General features: G+C 45.1%; 1 protein-coding gene across 3 annotated transcripts in view; it reads left to right on the top strand.

Moving 5' to 3' along the window:
- The window catches only part of NCAM1 (neural cell adhesion molecule 1), a 291,075-nt gene that overhangs the window by 246,597 nt on the left and 24,111 nt on the right, over positions 1–20,367 (top strand). For all 3 annotated transcript variants that reach the window (XM_084803474.1, XM_084803473.1, XM_084803475.1), the window contains exon 14: positions 20,183–20,307. In XM_084803474.1, the coding sequence (XP_084659600.1) occupies positions 20,183–20,307 (125 nt within the window). The remainder of the gene's footprint in view (positions 1–20,182; positions 20,308–20,367) is intronic.

Genomic DNA, 20,367 nt, shown 5'->3' with positions numbered 1-20,367 from the left:
TTAAAGTCACACTATAATGCACCCACCCCTTCATGTGGCTAAAAGGAAGCGGGTCAGCACCACTGGCTCCATCCTTAACGTCACGGCCATCCTTCTGGCTCCATATGTTAAGGAAATGTCTGAAGGCGGAGCCTCCATGGGTATAGCTGGCTCCGCCTCCAGAAATTTGGTCAACATGAAGCGTTCAGGGGCGGGGCCAGTGGTACGACCTCATTTCCTTTTAATCACATGGAGCCCCTTCACATGAGTAGCGTGTAAAAGGCGCATAGGCCGGAGCAACTTCTGGTAAGAAGCATAAGGTTTATTTGTTCAGGCTCATGATTCTGCTGTAAATGGGCAGGGTAATGTTTAATTGATGACAATGTGGATATCCTGCCTTTCTGCCCCGAATGGAATCCACAGGGCAGCTAAAAACATTATTTAAAACAGAGCAGCCAGATAAACTGACATAAAAACTATAAAGCACTAAAGGAGATACCATAAACCAGCAGCTGTGTTATATCAACGAAGGAATGAGAACATGAGTCAGAACCATTTCATATTATTTCAAGGAGCAACACTGTTTTAATTTGCTGCCTAACAGCAGAGAGAAAGGAGGTCAGTCGAGTCTCCCAGGATGGTGTGTCAGAGCTTAGCTGTCAAGCAAGGGCCAAGCTAGGCGTTGGTGTGTCAAGGCTTTCCCTACCTCGTTGTGGGCATGTGAGGGAGGGGTGTCCCTTGCAGGGAGCCTGAGCTCTTCCCTGCCCAGCGTGAGCAGAACCAAAATCCCCCTCCCCCACGCTGGTAGGCATCTTGGGAGAAGCCGCCCCGCTGGCCTCATTTCCCTCCCTGCACACTGTGTTCCCTGCAAGAATCCCTCCCCCCGGCATGCCTGTAATTTGGTGAGGAAAACCTGGATGCATAACTGAGTGCTGGGCATTAATCCAACCTCACCTGGCCCTATGAATCAGCAAAGATTGTCATGGCCCACGTGGAGCCTCGTCCTGAACAGGAGGCTCTGGCCAGCCTTCCGCAATGGCCTGCTGGGGTGGGCGGTGGCACTCCATGACCCGCGAAACCTTGACTGCCTAAAGTAACTGTCCCCAACCTAGTGCCCTTCGGATGTGCTGGACCACCACTCCCAGCATGGCCACTGGGAACCACTGCAGTCCCCGCTTGTCTGGAGCAATTTACTCCGAGCTGGCTGCGTGTGGAGGTTGTTAGGGATTAGATGATGCCGTGGCCCTCCAGCAGCTACCCCGGAACTTATCAGGGAAAAAGCGGATTTCCTGAGGCTGCTTAAAGTCTGATTCTTTTCTTCAAGTGGATTCTCATTGCTGTGTTGTGTGCCCCCGCCCCTGCATTGACCTGGGGCACGCCAGCCCTGCCCAAGGGTGTGCCTTTCGCTGTGACCCCAGTCAAGGGGGGTTTCCTGTCCCTGTGTTTCCCAGCACAAACCAATTAGTGTCTCCTCAGAAGTAACTCCCATTGTGCTCAACGAGGCTTGTTGCCTGAATGCCCACATCAGAATTTACAGAGATCCCCCTCAACTGAGATGGTACAGTTTAAAACACAAATTCCCTGAATGCTCTAAAGCACGATCTCGAGGCTCCGATTCTTGGTTGTTTGGTTTATTGACTGGGGAAGTAACTACTTCACACCTTCATTATAGAGATCCTGTGCAGCATCGAGTTAAAAAGGGGTCTGGTTTCCCATCCCTGTGTTCCCCCCTGCCTTTCCCAGCACAAGCATATGTGTGTCTACTCGGAAGTAACTCCCATTGTGCTCAATGAGGATTGCCCCTGAAATGCAGGTGCATCTGGACTTTCAGAGGAAAGGAGAAAGGGGGGGGGGTGAGGGGGGAAGCCTCTCTTACTGCTTGAGCAGCCCCTGCCAGTCAGATGATGTTCACTCCAGCCCCCACCGGGAAGTATGTTCTGTGAAGTGATTTTTACTGGTGCAGAGCACTCACTCATGAAGCTCTGCATGGACCAAAGCGCAACACTGATTCCTTTAAAAAAAAAATCCGGTACGCCTCCATTCGCTTCTCCTCCTTTTGTTGTGGAAACACCCCCAGCTTGTAGTTCTGGTTATACTCAGCACATTGGAAGCTGTGTAGAGAGCCAGGGATTCCTGATTCTAGCTCTTTATGTAGTCTGGGCACTACGGTTCATGTGGGAGGAGATGGTCCAGTGTTTTGCTTTCAGTAACACACACACACACATCTTCAGGATGTTTCATGAAATGCATCTAAACCAGGGGAGAGCATCCATCAGCCCATGGGCCTAATCCAGCTGATGGAGGCTTGGGTTCCTTGTGCGGGCCCCACCCTTTCTCCTTGGCTCCACTCCCTGGTCTGGAGGCTACCAGAGGCTTTGTGAGGAGGCGGGGAGAGGAATCTCCCTGTTACCTCTGATCTGTGATTACAGGAGAGGTGGCTTCATCAGGCCTGCATCCTCTCCACAGTGAGAAAAGGTGAGGACAGGTGCCCTGGCTGGAGGGTGATCCGCCCAGGGCAGCTGCCAGGAGCCAAAGGCTTTGCCTGTCCCACATCCTCTCCCCAGAGGAAGGCAGGCATGGGGCAGGTGAAGCCAGTTCCCAGCAGCTGGCCATGGAGGGCTGGGTGAGTGTATCATCCACCACCCCCTTTTAATGGTTGCCCACTCCTGATCCACATCCATAAATATCCAAATGACTCCCAGAGGGGAGGCAAGCCGAATTCATCCCAGAGCAGAAGTGCTCACATGGCTTCTTGACTGCACAGTTGGCTTGTAAGTCAACTGTGATCGCTCTCCCTGCAGCCCCAAAGCCACTGGAAGTTTCTAGTGGCCATGTGATCCACAGTGACTCACGGGCTTGCACATGTGGTGAAATGGCCCCTTGACCCCTTCACCATTTTGCTCAACCCCACAGACTTGTCCTGGACGAGTTTGGCCATTTCAGTTGGTCTGTGTCCAGTTTGTGCTGGAGAACTGGACTTCATCCAAACACACGGCATTTCTAGGCAACCTGCTTTATCTTTCTCTCCCGGTGTGGCTAGATCTACAGCAGTGCTCCTCAGGCAAAGATTCCTTTCATCGCACTTTTCCCCCCTCTTGCTTAGGGTGATGTATGGGTGGGGCTGGTTTGTTTGTTCGTTTTGCTCTACTTTTCTCACCCCTACAGAGAGGAGAATTCATCGATAGGAGACACCAAGATCCACTTGCAATAAATCCTGGAGGCTATTCCTGTTCTTTCCACAGTCCCCCTTTGGATGAGCGAGCTTTTTCTGAATAACGTGCCTTTTCTCTCTCTTTTCCTTTGCTTTATGTTATGGATGCCGGTGGGTTTTTTCTTTTATTTCTAGGAGAAAGGATTCTCTTGTCTCAATGTTTTTGTGTCTCTTTTCCTGACTCAGCATTAATTAATATGCAACCCCCACAGCTCTGCCTAACCAACCAAACCTCTTACTGTAGTAACTCGGTGCTTTTTCTTGTTTGATAATAATCTTGTGTTTGCAGGCTGGTGTTTTGTTTTTTTTACTGTCTCCCCTGGTGTTTCAGTACAGTGGCTAATTTAATTTTGTTTAGACTTTAATTTAATCTGTGAATGTTGTTGATTCTTTTTGCCCATTGTTTACATCAGTTTTTTAATTTTTTTTGTATTTTCCATGTGACCTCCTCCACTTTCCTTTCAACCAAATCATGTGCGTGCGTATCATGTGACTTTGTCATGTGGCTTGCATGGTGCTGATGATGTCGTCCACGCTGGTGAACAGAAGGTAAAAATTAAACAACAACAACAAAACACAGCTTTGTTCTGATTGGTTAACAAGTTCTGCACAGGACAAAAAAAATTACTTTAAATATGTACACTTTCTGTACAGGAACCTCTAAATTTGCATCACTCAAAATTTTCCTTCTATAACCTTTTGTTATTTTTAGAGCTTTGTTCAACACATTCTGTCTGCATGCAAAACCAACTAAAGTCCATCATGCTGTCCCTTTGCTGAGCTGGCAAGATAGCATGGCCCTCCAAGAAAGCAGGGCTGAATTGTTTGCTTCCATTGATGCCACAGGCCTCTTTTGCACATTATGTTATAGGTTTACCTCTATATTATAAGGTATTTTCTACGTACACCAAAATAGAACATGAGCCATACTCATGAGGGAGTCATCATGAGTTGCAGATCTTTTTGGAATGCGCATCAGAGTTCCCAGGCCACCCAATGTACTGTCTGTTAGGAGCGGAGTCAGAGTTTTGGATTCTCATCTGAATTTTGCTTTGCCCATCATACAGTCCACTGGTGGACCCAGGGAAGCAGCTTGAATGGAGATAGAATTGTGCTTAACATACTTTGCTGGTCTGTCCCTGCCACATCTTTGGATGAGGCCTTGTACACTGTGGTTATACTCTCCAGAATTGCTGCACTGATGTAGCCCTCCAATCAAGGCAGTTTGATGTTCCACAGAATAGAGCTAGATATTATTCTTCAAAACAGCTGCCCAATGTTAAGTTCTCCTTCTTTTTCCCCATAATGCTTAGGCACACTTACCCATGCCATTTTCTTGCCAGTGGCAGCAAGTGATGTAGTACTGGGGATCAGAGGAATGTACAGGAATTATGTCATCATGGTACAAGCAAGTCTGCCAAAATATTACAGAGAGGGGAGGTAGCACACAGTGCTGTCAGTTTGGGCAGCAGCCCTGTGCTGAGCATTACCCCTAATGCTGCCTGCAGATCCAAGGGGTCTTTGTACCTGATCCTTCCTCCTTTTTTGACTTGTAAGCCAGACCATAGAATTCATTTGTCAGTAATTACTTATAAATGCATCTCCACTTTGGAAAGAAATCAGAAGACAATTGTAAGTGAGATAACTATTTATATAGTGGGATTAAAACCACAATGGTTGAAGTTTCCTAGGTGCCTCTTGGAGCATTAACTCCTACCAACACAGTACTTTTTGAGAACCAGAAAGACTTTTAAACCCTTGTTGGAGTCATATACCTATGGGCAATAACATCTGGCAGTTTTCTTAAAAATCTGGAAGCAAACGATTGACCCTTGCACCTTAAGGAACAGTGTTTACTTTCCAGTTTAGAGCTGATGGCAGTGAGGACGGAATGGATTTCCCAGAGCGACACTTGCAAACTCACTAACAGTCCGTGAACACCATTCAAGGAGTGGGGGGACAACTCCTGCATTTCTGCTTCCCGGAAGAATAGTTTGTTTGGAAAACCCTCCCAAGTTATTAAGCATCCCCCCCACCCCCGCGCGCATTTGACTTTCACGTCTTGGATCATTTGTCCCCTTTACCGAGGGAAGCACTAAGGCAGGGATTTGCCAGGAAAACTAACATCAGTAACCTCTCAGCCATTGCTGCATGCGTGGAGACAAGCCTTGGGCCGTTCTCACTCTCCTTCCACGGAGGTTTGGGCGACATTCACACAGAACTAACCCTCAGTCATCTTGAGTTTGCACAGCCTTTCATTATTTTATTTTCTACCCATCTCACTTCTTTGTGCATTGCTTTAATCCACTTCCCCTTCCTTTACTCTTTCTCTCTTTCTACCTCATGTATCTATCCACTTGTGATGGGCGCCAGTCATGTTTTGAAACTGTAGCAAAAAAATTTGTCACAACTTTACATCCGTTTTACACAGTGGCTTAGGGAGAGAATTGGAGGGGCAGGGGACTGGGAAGGGGAAAGAACAGTATTTTTTATCACATTCAGTGGAGGTGACTATGGCCGTAGGTTCTCTCTGCCCCCCAGTTTCCAGAAGCTTCTCGGACTTGGTTCTTACTACAGATGGGGGAAAATTCATTCAGAAGTTCATACCCAACTTTGCACTTTTGAACCAAAACTCAGTCATACTTTGAAATGCACACTAATCCAAATTTTGCAGTGGAGTTCTCCAGTCAAAAAATGTGTAAATAATGGGCGTATTAGGGGAAATATGTTCAAAAATGCATTATAGTAGGAAAATTGCTTGCAAAGAATGTGTATTTTTGTGCCATTTCAACAAAAATGCTGAATGTTCATGAATTTCCATGTGTACTTTAAAAAAAATCTCAAGAGTTTGGGACAAACCAAATTTAAGATTGGAGAAATTCCCCAAGTTTGAAATGAACCAAATTTAAGATTGGAAAAATGGGAAAAGGAGAGAAACTAGTTTTGACTTGGTTAGTATTCAGTAGGTTTGTGTTTATTTAGTGGATGATTCTTCCCTCCACTCTTACTGAAGTGAAGTGAGGGTGCAGCAGTGTTTTTTTTGTAAAGGAGTATATATTGCAATTTCTTTATTACATTTTATGCCACTCTTTCTCCAGAGATCTTAGGGTGGTGTACATGGTCCCCCCCCCCCCACATTCATACTTGAGTAGATCAAATCAGAACATTTTATTGTATTTCACTAATAGCCATTACAAACAACATAACTTAATACATCCTGCAATAACAGTACATAAATAGAAATCAAGTTAATTAATCACCTGCACAGTCCATTGCAATAGCAGCCAGAGTGCTTGCACGAATATGTTTTGTAGCCTTAGCAAACAAAGCTGTTTTGTGTGTAACATAAGGGTTCCAATCTTACAGTAACCGGCAAATCTTCACATAGTTACTTTTACCCTGTAAGGATGCCAAAATCTGTCCCAGGAATCTCTCCCTGGGGTTTTGATATAGATGACAGTACAGTAAATAATGTGAGATATCCTCTACCTCTCCCATACCACAAATACAGAACTGTAGGTTTCTTGGAACATGCCTGTGTCTTCCATCCAAGAATGCTGTGGGAATGGTTTGGAAGCATAGTTCTGTAAATGAAGTTCTCAAAGAAGAAAAAGTTAGAGTTTGTAGGTATTGGGTTCTTTCATGATCCGTTTTAAACAGGTAGCAGGTAGCACCACTGAGAAAAGTTTGAAGATTTAATTAGATCTAAGTCCTGACTATGATCTATTCCAAATGTCCAGCCTCTCAATTTGTTTTTGGCTTCTGGTACGGTATGGTAAAAATATCTGGTAGCAGGTTTTTGAAGGTTAGCAACTCTTGGCATGACTTAGCCCAGCCACCCTCCTTCATTTGTTCTCTCAAGCAAAGCTTGGGGAGGCAGTCTTCTGGCATGTCCAGGACTCTCTTATAATACAGAAGGGCTGCCTTCTGAGCACTGGCTTCTATTGATACCATGCCTGTCTCTGCCCTGAGTAAGGAGGCTGCGTCCCTGGGGGTACTTCCAGTAAATATCTCAGAAACCTTTTTGACAAACCTCCAAATCCTTCAAATTGTTATGCTTTACACACCTTTGTATCCTCATAACCTTGTGAAGTAGATTAAGCTAAGAAATAATGACTAACCCAAAGGGAGCATTTGAAGAACCCATATTTCCAACCACCAACTACTACTACACTAACTACTAGAACCCAGCACACTAACCACCAACACACTAAGGACTGTTTTCCCAAGTCCTTGCTCTAAAAATTCTGAGCTTGTGCAATCTTGGCCTCCTTTGAAAGTGTAAGACTGGAAGCCTCCTCTGCTGTTTCTGGCAAAGCAGCCTCTGTAGACAGAGGAAATCTGGAATCGCTGTGCCACATTTTATACCATTTATAACTGATCTCTTACTCAATTTCAGATAAAAGCAAATAATTACTAACCTGTGCTAATGTGCCTGGCTGACTGTGTTGGACTGCATAATAAATAAGGCAGCATTTTGACTTCCCCCCAGGAGTTTGCTTATTTTTATCATCCCGAAGCATAAGAGACCTTATAGGCATGTATTTATTTATTGAAACTACTATTACATGCCTCCAAAGCAGCTGATAATAAAACAACTAAAATACAGTAATAGCAATTTAAATATGATAAAACCTAGAGCAGAATAAGACAGCCCCATTTTGAAACCCATAGTAGACAACAGTTTCGCACTAAACTAAATGCGAGGTGATGGGAAAAAGAAGAAGTCCTGTGAACTCGCCTGAATCTACAGGAGGCCCACCTTTGTCATGAGAATGGAGGGACACACGAGAAGCCCTCTGATTTATTTATGTTTTAAAGCTGTTTGGCAGGCAGGAGCGTAGGGATGGAGGCAGACATTCTGGTCCCAAACCATTTTGGATTTTATAGGTAAGAACCAGCACTTTAAATTGTGCCTGGAAATGAACAGAGAGCCAGTGCAGATGGAACACAATTGGAATAATATGCTTTGATTGGGCCACTCCAGAGATCCCTCCAGCTGCCGCCTTTTGCACTAGCTGAAGTTTCTGAACACTTCCAAACTCTGGTTTGGATTAATAATTGCATTTTGTTGGCATTTTGTAGATATCAAAATCTGTCCAAACTCATTGAGCTCCAGCTAAGCTGGTTAGGGTGGTCTCTGCAGTGCCAGTTATGCTTTTATCTAATTATCTATTTTATGCTTTTATCTATTTATTTAATATTTCTTAATATGCCTAATAGAGACTTGAGAGTGATTGTGAGCATCTACAGAATGCAGAACCCCCTCCACAGTGAATGACCGCTACAAGCCATTTACCCAAAACAAATCACAAGGGTTTTATGGAATTAATCATTAACTAATGGGATTTCTGATTATGATTTGCACATTTTAGGGGGAGAATCATGAGTCAGCGGTAGACCACATGCCTTGCATTGAGAAGGTCCCAGATTTTGTCCCTGGCACCTCCACATAGAGCTGGGAAGATCTTTTCTGTGTCTGAAAGCCTGGAGAGCTGTAGTCAGTCAGTGTAGACAGTGACGGGTTAGGTGGGCTAAGGGTCTGACTCTGTATAAGACAACTGCTTATGTTCCCATAAATTCACAGCAACAGAAGGATCTCTAAGGCACTGTATAAATGGGGTATCCCTCACTGTTTGAGTTGTCACCTTGGCGTCCCAGCTCCTCCTCTGTCTAGGTTTTGTGTGCATGTTCTGAGCATGATTTTTGCCTAAATCTTTTAATAGCAAACTTCTTTTTCTCTTCAGCTAGTGACGCTTGAGAGTTTTACTTACTGGTTGGTCCAGATAGACCAAGGCCAAACCTTCAAACCATCCAAAGTTTGGTCCAATTTGGGGGGAGTAGGGGGCATTTTGGCCCAGCCCCTGTACTAATGTATTAAACAGATGATTGATTCTTTCTTTCTTTCTTTCTTTCTTTCTTTCTTTCTTTCTTTCTTTCTTTCTTTTGTGGAAGCATTGTACTAATCCACATGAGTGTGCAAATTGAGATAACTATCATTTGTCTTTTTACAGTTTGAAGCAATGCCATTAAGCCATGGTCTCTGGCCAAATGGTGCACTTTGGGTTAAAAACATGGACAGACAGTGCTGATGTCTAAATATTGATATGGACCCATCCTGACATGCAGCCTCTGAAATAAATGTGTTTCATGTTTTTATGCTATTTCATACTATGAACACTAGCTATATCAAGAAGATGTTTCAACTAGTGATTGTAAAGTCCCCACAGAATTACATAACAAATATGAAATGGATGTACATAAACACAAAACATGTGCTTTAAATGTGAAGTTCTACGATACTACTTTATAGCACAATCTTATGCATGTTTACATGGAAGTAAGTTCCATGGAGTTCAGTGGAACTTACTCTCTAGCAAGGGTGCTTTGGATTATAGCTGTATGCACATAACAGCCCTTTTCACATGGTTAGCTGAATGTTCAGACATCAAGGGCTGTTGCTGAAGGGGTGTGCCAGTGTTAGCTGTCTCGGTGGCTGGCTAGCATGGCCCCAATCACACATGTGATGCACATGTGGATGCTCTTGCCTGAAGTGAGTTCATGTATCCACTTCAGAGCCTGCATCGAATTGTGTGCTGGTGTTTGCAGGCATTGCATTAGTAGAAATGGAGAAGATTTTCAAGAAGTTACAGTATTTGTACCCAGCCAGCACTGGCATCTTTTCTCTTGGTGAAAAGATGCCTGGCATTACATGAGCTCCTGAATTTTCAGTCTGGCCAACAGAAAAAAGAAAAGAAAAAGAAGTTTCCTGCCAATGGGCTTGTTAGGAGCTCAAGCCCTTGGGCTTTTGAGGTACAGTCTGGCATCAAATCTGTGGATGAGTACTGTCCCCATGACAATTTCTAAGCCTAGATCATCTTTAAACCTGTAATAGACATCTTTGCATGATACAAATCTTGTCCCATTTATCTTCCCCCTTCCCCAAGTTCCTCAGGACTCCGTCCTCTCTGCTCCACACTAAGGGCCTCCTCCCCCAGCACTCTTCAACAACCAAGCCACTTGAAGTAACTCAGATTCGTCACAGCTGCTTGCCATCCACAAATTCTTTCCCTGTGTGGAGAGCACATGGGGGTGGGGGGATGTAAGGGTGGTAGGAGGGGGCAGTGAGGAGGAGAGGATGGTGTGGGTGGTCCTTGATAAGCTGTAGGCTGCGTCATGAAGATGACAGCGGCCCATACAGGCCGGGGGCATGACTGCAGGCTCCCTGAACCAGTTAATGTATATGGTAAGAACAAGCACAAGACAAATGCAATTTGTCCCTCTTCTGCCCCCAGGGTGCCATATAGATTGGTGCAGAAGTATGTCAAGCTTACTGCCCCACTGTTGTTTGCAAAACACAGTCATGTGGATTGAGAGAAACCCACATCCTATTGCCTCTGCAGCTCTTTATCGTTTCTATAGCGCCCAGGTTTTTAGATTAAATGTCTTTGGTGCCTTGGAAGATTGAGTAGGGAGGGACCATAGCTCAGGGGTAGGGAGTATGCATTGTATGTAGAAAGCTCCAGGCTAAATCCCTGGCAGTTCTAGCTAAGAGGATCTCAGATAGCAGGGCTGGAAAAGATTCCAGCCTGTTGGAAGAAGATGGCACTGAGCTGGGTGGACAAATGACCTGACTGTTTCATTCTAAGGCAGCTTCATATGCCAGTGATCTTTGGGGCAGCGCGGGGGGAGGGGGAGGGGGATATATTTTTATAGGGCTCTTCTGGAATAAAAAACAGCATAAAAAAGTAATTGCATAGCCCTGGTCATGAGGATATATCCAAACTTTTCTGAACACAGTCACACTAAAATTGCTAAGAATCATGGGTTTGTACAATGAATTTGTTCCATTAAAATTTAACCAGGAAATGTCACCAGGAGGTGAGTAATCTCAAGCCATTTTCTGTGGTTGCTTGCTCTGACAAGTGTGGTCCCACATGGTGACATAAAGAAACAACTGGGTTGGGGTGAGTGGCGGGGAGCATCTGTGCTTGAGCTCTTGGGTTCTGGAGGAAACATCTCAACACATGTTATATTAACATATAGGAACTGGTGCATAGATTGTACTCCTGATGTAGAACAAAGAGCTCTAAATCCAGACATGGTTAGTGTCAGCTGGGTGTGGGGACATGGTTGAGTGTGGTAAATTTGGCCCCACTAGAGAAGTGGCCATGCTACTGAGCATCCGTTTGCTGATCTTTTCCCTGTAGATATTTCCTCTGGGTTAGTTGTGTTAGAAACCAGATTGCCACTGCTCTGTGCCACATGTATCTCAAATGGCAGGTCTTTGAGACTCCACAGCAGGAAATTCCGCCTTGTTCCTGGCCTTTGGCTGAGCAGGAAGGAACAAGTTGCAAGCTGTCAAGGGCTCCTTGGAGGCTTCTCTCAGTCTAATCCAGTAGCCAAGTCCAGACACAAACAAAGGGATTCCTTTCAAAGCTTTATTCTTCTTTTACAACTTAACAACTATACCGTTTGCAACTAGATCTGAGCAGCAGAGTACCTGTGCCCTAAGTTGGAACAGTTGGTCCCCGTTTGAAAGGGAATTACTGGCAGACCCCTGAACTTAAGGACTAGGGAGAATCCCTCCCCTTTTCCCTTGGATCCTCTGGGCGCAGCCGTTGTTTGCATGCCAACCGAGCACTACGCCTCCTTTCCGCGCCCTCCATCTGGCGCCGCAATCTGCGTCTGCGTTGTGCATCCACCAAGTCTGCTATCCGCACTCTGTCACTCCCTGGACTGCTATCTAAGCTAGGAATTTTGGTGGGAGGAATCTCCGCCAGCTGTTGGCCCTGGGAAAGAGGAGCGCGCTCCCCTCCCAGGAGCGACTGCTCTTCCTCAGAATCAGAACTACTCTGGGATTCTATGGGCTCAGTGTCCACCCTGACACAAGGGTTGTGGCAAAAGATAATGGTTTCATTAGTATCTCAGTGCTTCGAGGACACCCTGGAGAAGTAACGTGGTACATCCCTCCCCCCCACCCCCAATCAGAGCATACTTATTCCCAGTTGCCTTGTGCTGCAGGTAACTTAGTATCCAAACCTTGTAACTTCCCAAATTGCTTTAGATTGAAATGGGTTTTGCAAAACCTACAGTCAGAACCGAACAGTCTGGTCTCTTTGACTGCAGAGTCAGTGGCCAGCAAGCTGTCAGTCAGCGTGCCTCCCCCCCTTTTATCCTGGCACGGGGAGGAGCCCAGAAGCCAGTACAATTAACTTTATGGTAGATAGACAATCATTTTTCAGTGCTGGAAATGGGAGCAGCAATTGTACGGGCACCTCAAGGGCCAGGAAGAGCAGCGGCAGCAGCTCACCAGATGGTGACGGTTGGAGAGCTAAACATACAGTGTATCACTCGGTATGCCTCGGAGCTGCTCAGTCAACTCGTGCACTTCGAATGTGCCAGGCACCTGGGTGGCCACAGCTGGACTAGATAAACTATTCCCCTCATCCAGCAGGGCTCTTGTTAGGATCTTACGCAATAGGAGGTTGTGGGATAATGCGCTGGTGTGCAGACAACTCCACAGCATTACACAAAAGGACCCCAGCAGTTCTATCGCAAAGGCATTTGGGGAGTGCCAAAGCATTAGCGCTGGGCCGTAGGCATTTTCACAGTGAGAGGCAGAGATTACGAGCCAGAAGTCAGACACATTGGATACTGCAATTGTCCAGGCACAATCCCAGCCTAATCTGGAAACCTATATCCCTCCCAGGTGAAGAGAGGCCAGTGACTAGCATGGGTGGGCAGAGTCGCTCCAGAACCTGGGAGCACTTCACTGCCTGGGGAACTTTGACCTGTATCCCTGGTGGCACACTGCATGGAACTTGTGCATACAGCTGTGTAGGTTTCCAATTTTACTCTTGGCAGCTCCTGACAATAAGGGTGTGCTTAAGGAAATCTTCTCCAAATTACTGTGGCCCAAAGTCTGTCCTGCCTGCTTTTCTGTTATTCCATTAGCGATTCTATTGTAGCTGGCAATATTATTTATTTTAATTGAGAATGGAAGAGCAGAAACAGAATTAACAACAGAAACAAAAAATGCAGAGCAACAGCAAGCAAGGCCAACCTCCATAGATAACTAGAGAGTGAACAAGCTCTTAAACCCAAAAGGGACCTGGAGTTGAGACTACTTTGGGAACTAACATAAAAGCTGATGTAGAGCCTCTGCAAAGCAACACAACTAATGCTGGACGTTACCAGTTGTGACTAAGCTGCCATTTTCCCCTTGTGCATTATTTGTGCGATATGGACGTCAGTCAGACCCTTCTTTGGAGAGCAGGTTCTAGAAGCACAATTCTGGATGCAATCTACTGCTGTGGTTCCTCTTCAAATCCTTTTCATCCAAGCTACTTTGCAGCAAATGTGGCAATGAACATAGGAAGAGCCCTGCTGGAACAGCTCAAGGGCCCATATAGTCCAGCATCCTGTTTCCCACAGTAGTTGAAGAGATGCCTTCAGGAAACCTGAAAATGGGACATGAGAGCAATAGGCCTCTTTGCTGTTCCTGGATGACTAGCGTCTGTTATTCAGAGATAACCTGTCTTTGAACTTAAGAGTTTCCATTTAGCCATCGTGGTTAATAGCCCTCGATACTTCATTTATACTCTGAATTTGTTCGATCCGTTTTTAAGCCATCTATATATGCATGTGTTTAGTCAACACATGTGGAGGGAGTGGGACTGTGTCTGTGGGCTCTGCCCCCTCCCAAACATTTGGCATATCTCATGAAAGAGCCTATTAGTATATAGGCTCTGTAAGTGTGACCAGGGACCCCACTTTGGGTGGGCTTATGTAGACACAAGTTACACTGAACATGTGTAAGGGGGAACCAACAGACATGATCCAGCACATATTGTAAACACATGTAATGTGTCTGTAGTCCTCAATGGTAGTTGCTACCACTGCATATTGTAGCAGTGAGTTCCGTAAGTGGGCTGGATATTTAAGCAAGTGTTCCCTCTGTGGGAATGGCCTGTACAAAAGCCAAAGACCACAATCCACCTGGAAGATCTCTTGCACAATCACCTTTGAAATGGTGAGGTGCCTTATGCCTTCCAAACTTTCCAGTTTGGTTGATCCAAAAACCTTTCACCCTGAAACCTGGCATGGCCACACATTTGCTGAAAATACCCAACCTTGTGATTTTCCAGGTGACCCAGTATGAATTCTACATGAGGCTATGAATAATAAAAGGAACCAGGGGAAATGCATCATGTAATAATCTTTTCTTTTTTGTGTGGGGTTGTTCATTTATTTTGACAGCTGTAATTTATTTTCCATTATTCCTGATAACATATCCTAATGCAACAGGAAACATGTACATGGCATACTTTGCTAAAAGCACCAAAGCTTTAATCATACAAGACCCCGGTGCTGCCTCTGCTAGTCAATCATTATTGGAAAGAAGCGGGGGAAAGAACCATTTTTTCAAAACACATGCACACCATGGGTTGAATTAGGATGCTTGCTAATTAAGTCATTCTTGCTAGGTTATGATCCAAAATGCATTGATGTCAGAGGAAATTATCCTTTTTGCCTCTGAGTAAACCATTCAGCCAAAGTTTACTTAGGGGTTTGGTCTGATCTCCCCTGCCCGCATGCTGCTAATGAGAATCCAAAATGACACAGTGATTTTTTTAATTAGTATTTTTAATTGAAATGATGCAGTTGTATACCCAGCCAAAGAACCACCTCCCTACTATAGAAAGCTCCAAGGCAGTTTATGCTTGTAAAACCAAGGCAAATGAATAAGGGGTTTGATCTCCACAGTTGGCCTAAGTCTCATGCTCTCTAGATGTGTTGGGCTACAAGTCCCATCATACCTAGCCAGCATGGCTAATGGCATAGAGTACACCAGGTTGGTGAAGGCTGTCATAAGCAAACAGTCAGCCCCAGGGCTGCTGTGGAACAGAACCATAATGAGATCTCTGTATCTCGGCTAAAAGTACATACCAAATTTTACAGTTGCCTGGCTGAATCACACCACATTTCCATCCTTCCCAGTTTTCAGCCAGATCCTTGTTTGCCCTACTGTCTGCTAATTGGAATGATACAATGCCTTTGAATGTGGTGGTCCCAGTCTTATAGCTACTGATGGGACCTCTCCTTATGAATTTGTCAAATGTTTCCTTTATTTATTTATTTGTTTGTTTATTTATTTATTTTAAAAGAAGCTCCGCTGGTGGCTGTCACAACATCATATGTCAGTGGGTCCCATAGGCCCATTTCAGGTTACCTGAAAGACTGCCTTCTCCCATGTGAACCCTCCTGGGCTTTAAGGCCTTCAGGGAGGCCCTTGTCTTGGTACTGCTGCCATTAGAGACACATTTGGTGGGGACGTGAGAGGGGGCTGATTTAGTGGCTGCTTTCAGGCTCTGGAACTCCCTGCTGAGGGAGGTTAGGTTGGACCCCTCTCTATAGTCCTTGTGCAGGTAAGCAAGGACCTTTTTATTCAGGTAGGCCTTTGGAACACTTTTTTAGTCAATGGAGTACTGTTTGATGCTTGCCGTTTCCCAGAATTTCTTCTCTGTCAACAGCAACCCTACATCTAAAAAAAAATATTGGTTGGATCCAGATTTACCCAGACTTAGAGTAAACCAATTGAAATAAATGGAACTTAAGTTTGTCATGACTAAGTTAAATCCCATTGGTTTAAATGGGTCTACTCTTAAGTATGTCTAATGCTATAACTAACCCATTGTCTCTCCATACAAGAAGCACAATATTTTTTCTGAATTGCATTTGAGAGAGAGAAAATGCAACAACAGCTTTGTTCTAACCACACCAGACAGATCCCTTATTACCCAGCCAGTAGAGACTTCTGTAGCCCATGGATAAGTTCTGTTTCCATGCTCTGATTTAGACCAAGATGTTTCTTTCCCATGAAAATAGTGAGAGTTGGATCCTATTCCATGATCCCTTTCTTACTTTAAGCATTGAAGGGAAACTGGTCATTAGAGGCAGAATGCCGTTGTACAGATTTTTTCCATTCGTGGCTACCGCCATGGGCAGACATCCTCCATGAATAGGTCTAGTCAAGCTATCTGACTTTGATGGCCATCACTGCATCTCTTGATACTGAATTCCACAAGTGAATCATGAGCTGGATGTTTGGCATGATTTCCCATCATGGGAAAAACCCAAAGGACACAATCCACTTTCAAGTCCTGTGCATGCTACATCAAAATGGTCTTCTAATTCGCCTGGCTTTATATCCCAGTACAAATTTGTTCACTAACATTGGGACCCTAAACTGGAGAGGGACCCTGTATTCCATCAGCAGAGTGCTGAGATTCCAGCCAAAATGATGGAGGGCAAATCCTTTGGTCCTGTTGAGCACGTCAAGGATGAATTGTTCAGCATGTCCTGGAAAGTTGATCAATAACCAGTATCCAAGGAAAACTGCATTTTCTCACCCCACTCTTGTCATTGCTCACTCAGCTGCCAGGGGACAAAATCCATGTCAGAGAATTTTGCCTCCAGAGGAAGGGGAGGCATAAATCAATGCCCACAGAAAAAGGTGGAATGCGGAGGGATCTTAGACAGTTACTGATTTCATCTCCCTCTTTCCCCCCTCCCCCGACACTGATTGGTGACAGGAGTGGCAGGAAAGGGGAATCAAGGTCCATCAGCCTTGGAGGGAGCCAGGGGTGGGCAACACATATGCAGTTTATTTGGAATATAATGGAACCACTCTTCAATCAAAACATGGCTAGTTGAGATAGGTTGCATGGAAGGGAAAGGATATTTTAAAGGCAAGAAATTGTATTTAGGCAAAGCCTGCCTGGTCCACTGCATCCTTCTGTGCCCTGCTGGCACTTTCTGGTCACCTGATCATCAGGGCTAAAAGTAGACATTTTGGCATCACTTTTTGCTTGGCACCCTGGGAGAAATGACCATAAAACACCTTGCATGTTGTTTTCCAGGTCCCTCTGAGGGCTGGGTCATTTACTTGCTTAGTTTCTTCAGGGACAATTAGGGGTGTATGAAACCCCGCTTACCTGGCTCCATCGGGTTCTGCAGGTGGGGGGAGGCGATTTGTTCCTCCCCCCCGGAATCCTCGACAGTGGGGAGGCAATCCGTTCCTCCCCCCTGGAATCCTGCCTGGCTGGCTCCGCTCCGCGGCCAGGCCAACCCACAGCGGGGCCTCCAGCCGCTGCCGGGCTGGTGCGGACGCAAATGGCGACCTGTGTACAGGATGCCATTTGCATCCCTACGCCGGCCCGTGATAGGCTACGTAAATATTTACATAGCCTATCACGGCGGAAAAAAAGGGAACAGAAATGGCGGCCACCGTAGCCGCTGCCATTTGCTTTCCCTTTTTTTTTGCCATGATAGGCTAAGTAAATATTTACGTAGCCTATCACGGCTAAAGCGAGAATGCAAATGGCGTCCCTGCGTTAGCCGTGATAGGCTACGTAAGTATTTACGTAGCCTATCACGGCTATATGGAAGAAGCAAATGGTGGCCGCAGATGCGGCACCATTCGCAATGTAGCGTGGACGGCAGCAGGTAGGTGCTCCGTTCCGGGCCCATTTGGGGGGGCGGGGGCTTCGTTCCACCACGGATTTTGGGGGGCCGAATGCACTGGCATTCGGCCTCACCGAGATCCGTGGCGGAATTCTCCGCCATGCCTAGGGACAATGGAATTAGATGATCCATTATCAACTTTAATCTAGATAGATCAGGGATGTGCTGAACCCCCAGTAATGTCTTAGGATCGTGTCGAAACTCCTTTGGCTTGATGTTCTTCACACATTTCAGTTGAGGTAGAATATCTTAAGCTCACTTCAAATGTTACTTTTGGTGGCACTTTGTGGCAACACTTGAATAGAAAGCTCCAAAGCCAAGTTGCCTTCTTCGTTCTTTGACATGACCATATCCATGATGTTTTGTGACCCGTGTTTTTTTCTTCTTCTTGAGGCCTTTATTTCTGTACTTCAGTGCCTGTTTTAAGATTTATGAACTTCCACTTTCTCTTTGAATCCCATGGGCAAAACCCTTCTGAAAGGATTCCCTGTACCTAAGGTGTTTCTCTCTGACCTTCTACTGCAAACCTCTCAAGAAGAATCCATCTCATCCTCTAAAAGCAAACTCCATTAGAAAATTGGTGTTAGAAGTAGGAGAATATTTCTAAACAAAGTCAAACTTCTGGCAAATTATTGTTGCGTGTGTGTGAGACAGAGAGAGAGAGAGAGCACTAAAATGGCTCTCTATTTATTTATTTATTTATTATTTAATTTATTAATCGCCCATCTGGCTGGTCACCCAGCCACTCTGGGCGATGTACAACATACAATAAAAACAGGAGAAAACAGCAACTGGAAACAAGGTGGAATCCTTGTTGCTTCTCTTCTTTTTGACATTCTTCTAAATATTTGGAGCTGTTAATAAGTTCTCTGCTGCTGAATCAAAATGATCTCCCCAAATTCCCCATCCTATTTGTGGATGGTAAAAGGAGAAGAGCATTTTTCTGAACATGAGGGGGAGGAGAAATTCTCCAGCAGTTTCTTGGGATCACCAGTGGCTGTGTCACAGCTTCTTCCTTTTCCCCTAGTGGTGGTGTATGTTGGGGGAGGGCGTTTGCTGGTGCAAGCAATGAGACTGTAGCAACTGTGCTGCCAGGCTGGCCATCCTTTTGGATCTTCCATAATGCCCTGGACCTAGTATCATTGTGGGGCTGCGGAAAAGATGGCCACCACATACACACACATGGTGGAGAATATTTGGGAAATATTCATCAAAATGGCCCTCTTTTTTTGCGGGGGGGGGGGCAGTGAGAAAGAGAGGATCCTCTGAAATTTTATCAGAAAAATGGCTTCTGAGAAATTTTGGCTTAGGCTTAAGTTCCCCTTTATATTCTCTTCTATAGGCAACATGTAACTAATTCTTTCAGTTTTGCCTTGACCCCTGGAAGTGTGTGTGTGTGTGTGTGCGCACATGTCAAAAAGGATATGTATGGAAAACCTACCAGAGGTATCTTTATGTTTTCCACATGCCGTACCAAGGCAATAAACCAAGCAGTTCTTTATTTGGGGGTTTTGTAGATGAGGCAATATTGTAAATCTGCGAGAACGCGTGCTGAGAGAGAGAAAGAGAGAGCAACCATTAAAACATGGCAAGTACGCAGTTTTAGTGTGTAATTTAGAGGTTGGAGTCTTGGTCGTGTCATATAACTCCATTCCTTTTCATTAGTTAATGGGCAGGAAACAATCCAGGGGAGTTGGTCAAGGAGAGAGAGAGAGTCAGTAGTGAAGAGTGTGATCATAGGCACAGATAGGTAAAACCTCGAGTTAAGGACAGCCTTGTGTTCATCGCTTTGAATGCTTATAGAAGCTGGAGAAGTAGTGCATAAATTGTGCATATAAATTCAGGGACCAGGAGTCAAGATGATTTAGGTGGTGAGGCAGCTAACTTGAACATCTAGGATGGTGGGGCAGCCCCACCCAAAAAAGCCAATTGGAGGAATAAATGACTTGTCCATCATGATAACTAGATAAGAGGGGAGGTTTGGCGTTTCCCTGACTGGTTGCAAGAGTTGTGGGCTTGATGCTTCTGCCCACAGATTCAAAGAATCTGGGGGAAAGTTCTACAGGTTTCTAGACCTATATAGAATCCTCTATTTATGCATAACAAGCTCTCAGCCCCTCACTACTATGCCTTAAATTTTAAACATTGCTTGTTTAAGCATTTTAAGCATTGCTACAGGTTTGCTATTTTAGCATTTTTAGCAATTTTAAGCATTGCTACTACACATTTTAAGCATTGCTACAGGTTTGGGTGTTGGAAGGTGGTGTTCTATCATTTTGATCTGAATGCCCTGCCTGACGGAGCACGCAAAATGTATGCCATCCTACTGCCTCAAGTACTACTGTAACCATTTTGAATGTGGTGATTGTAAGATTTCATTGACACCTTCATCGGTTCATTCAGCTGATTGTTTATCACTGGGGATACATGCCAAAGATTAAATGTGGGTCACCATCTTTGCAGGCGAACCCAGTGCGCCCAAGCTGGAAGGCCAGGTGGGAGAAGATGGAAACTCCTTTAAAGTGAACCTCATCAAGCAAGATGACGGAGGCTCCCCAATTCGGCATTATCTCATCAAATACAGAGTCGTAAGTCAGGCTGCGGGGCGAGCATTTTACAGCTTGCTTTGAGGAGTGTCAGTGTTTAAG

The sequence above is a fragment of the Heloderma suspectum genome, chromosome 6 (assembly GCF_057233095.1).
Source record: "Heloderma suspectum isolate Gila_16-S chromosome 6, 16-S_ref, whole genome shotgun sequence".
In the NCBI taxonomy this organism is placed as follows: Eukaryota; Metazoa; Chordata; class Lepidosauria; order Squamata; family Helodermatidae; genus Heloderma; species Heloderma suspectum.
This window is presented reverse-complemented; position numbering and strand designations above follow the sequence as displayed.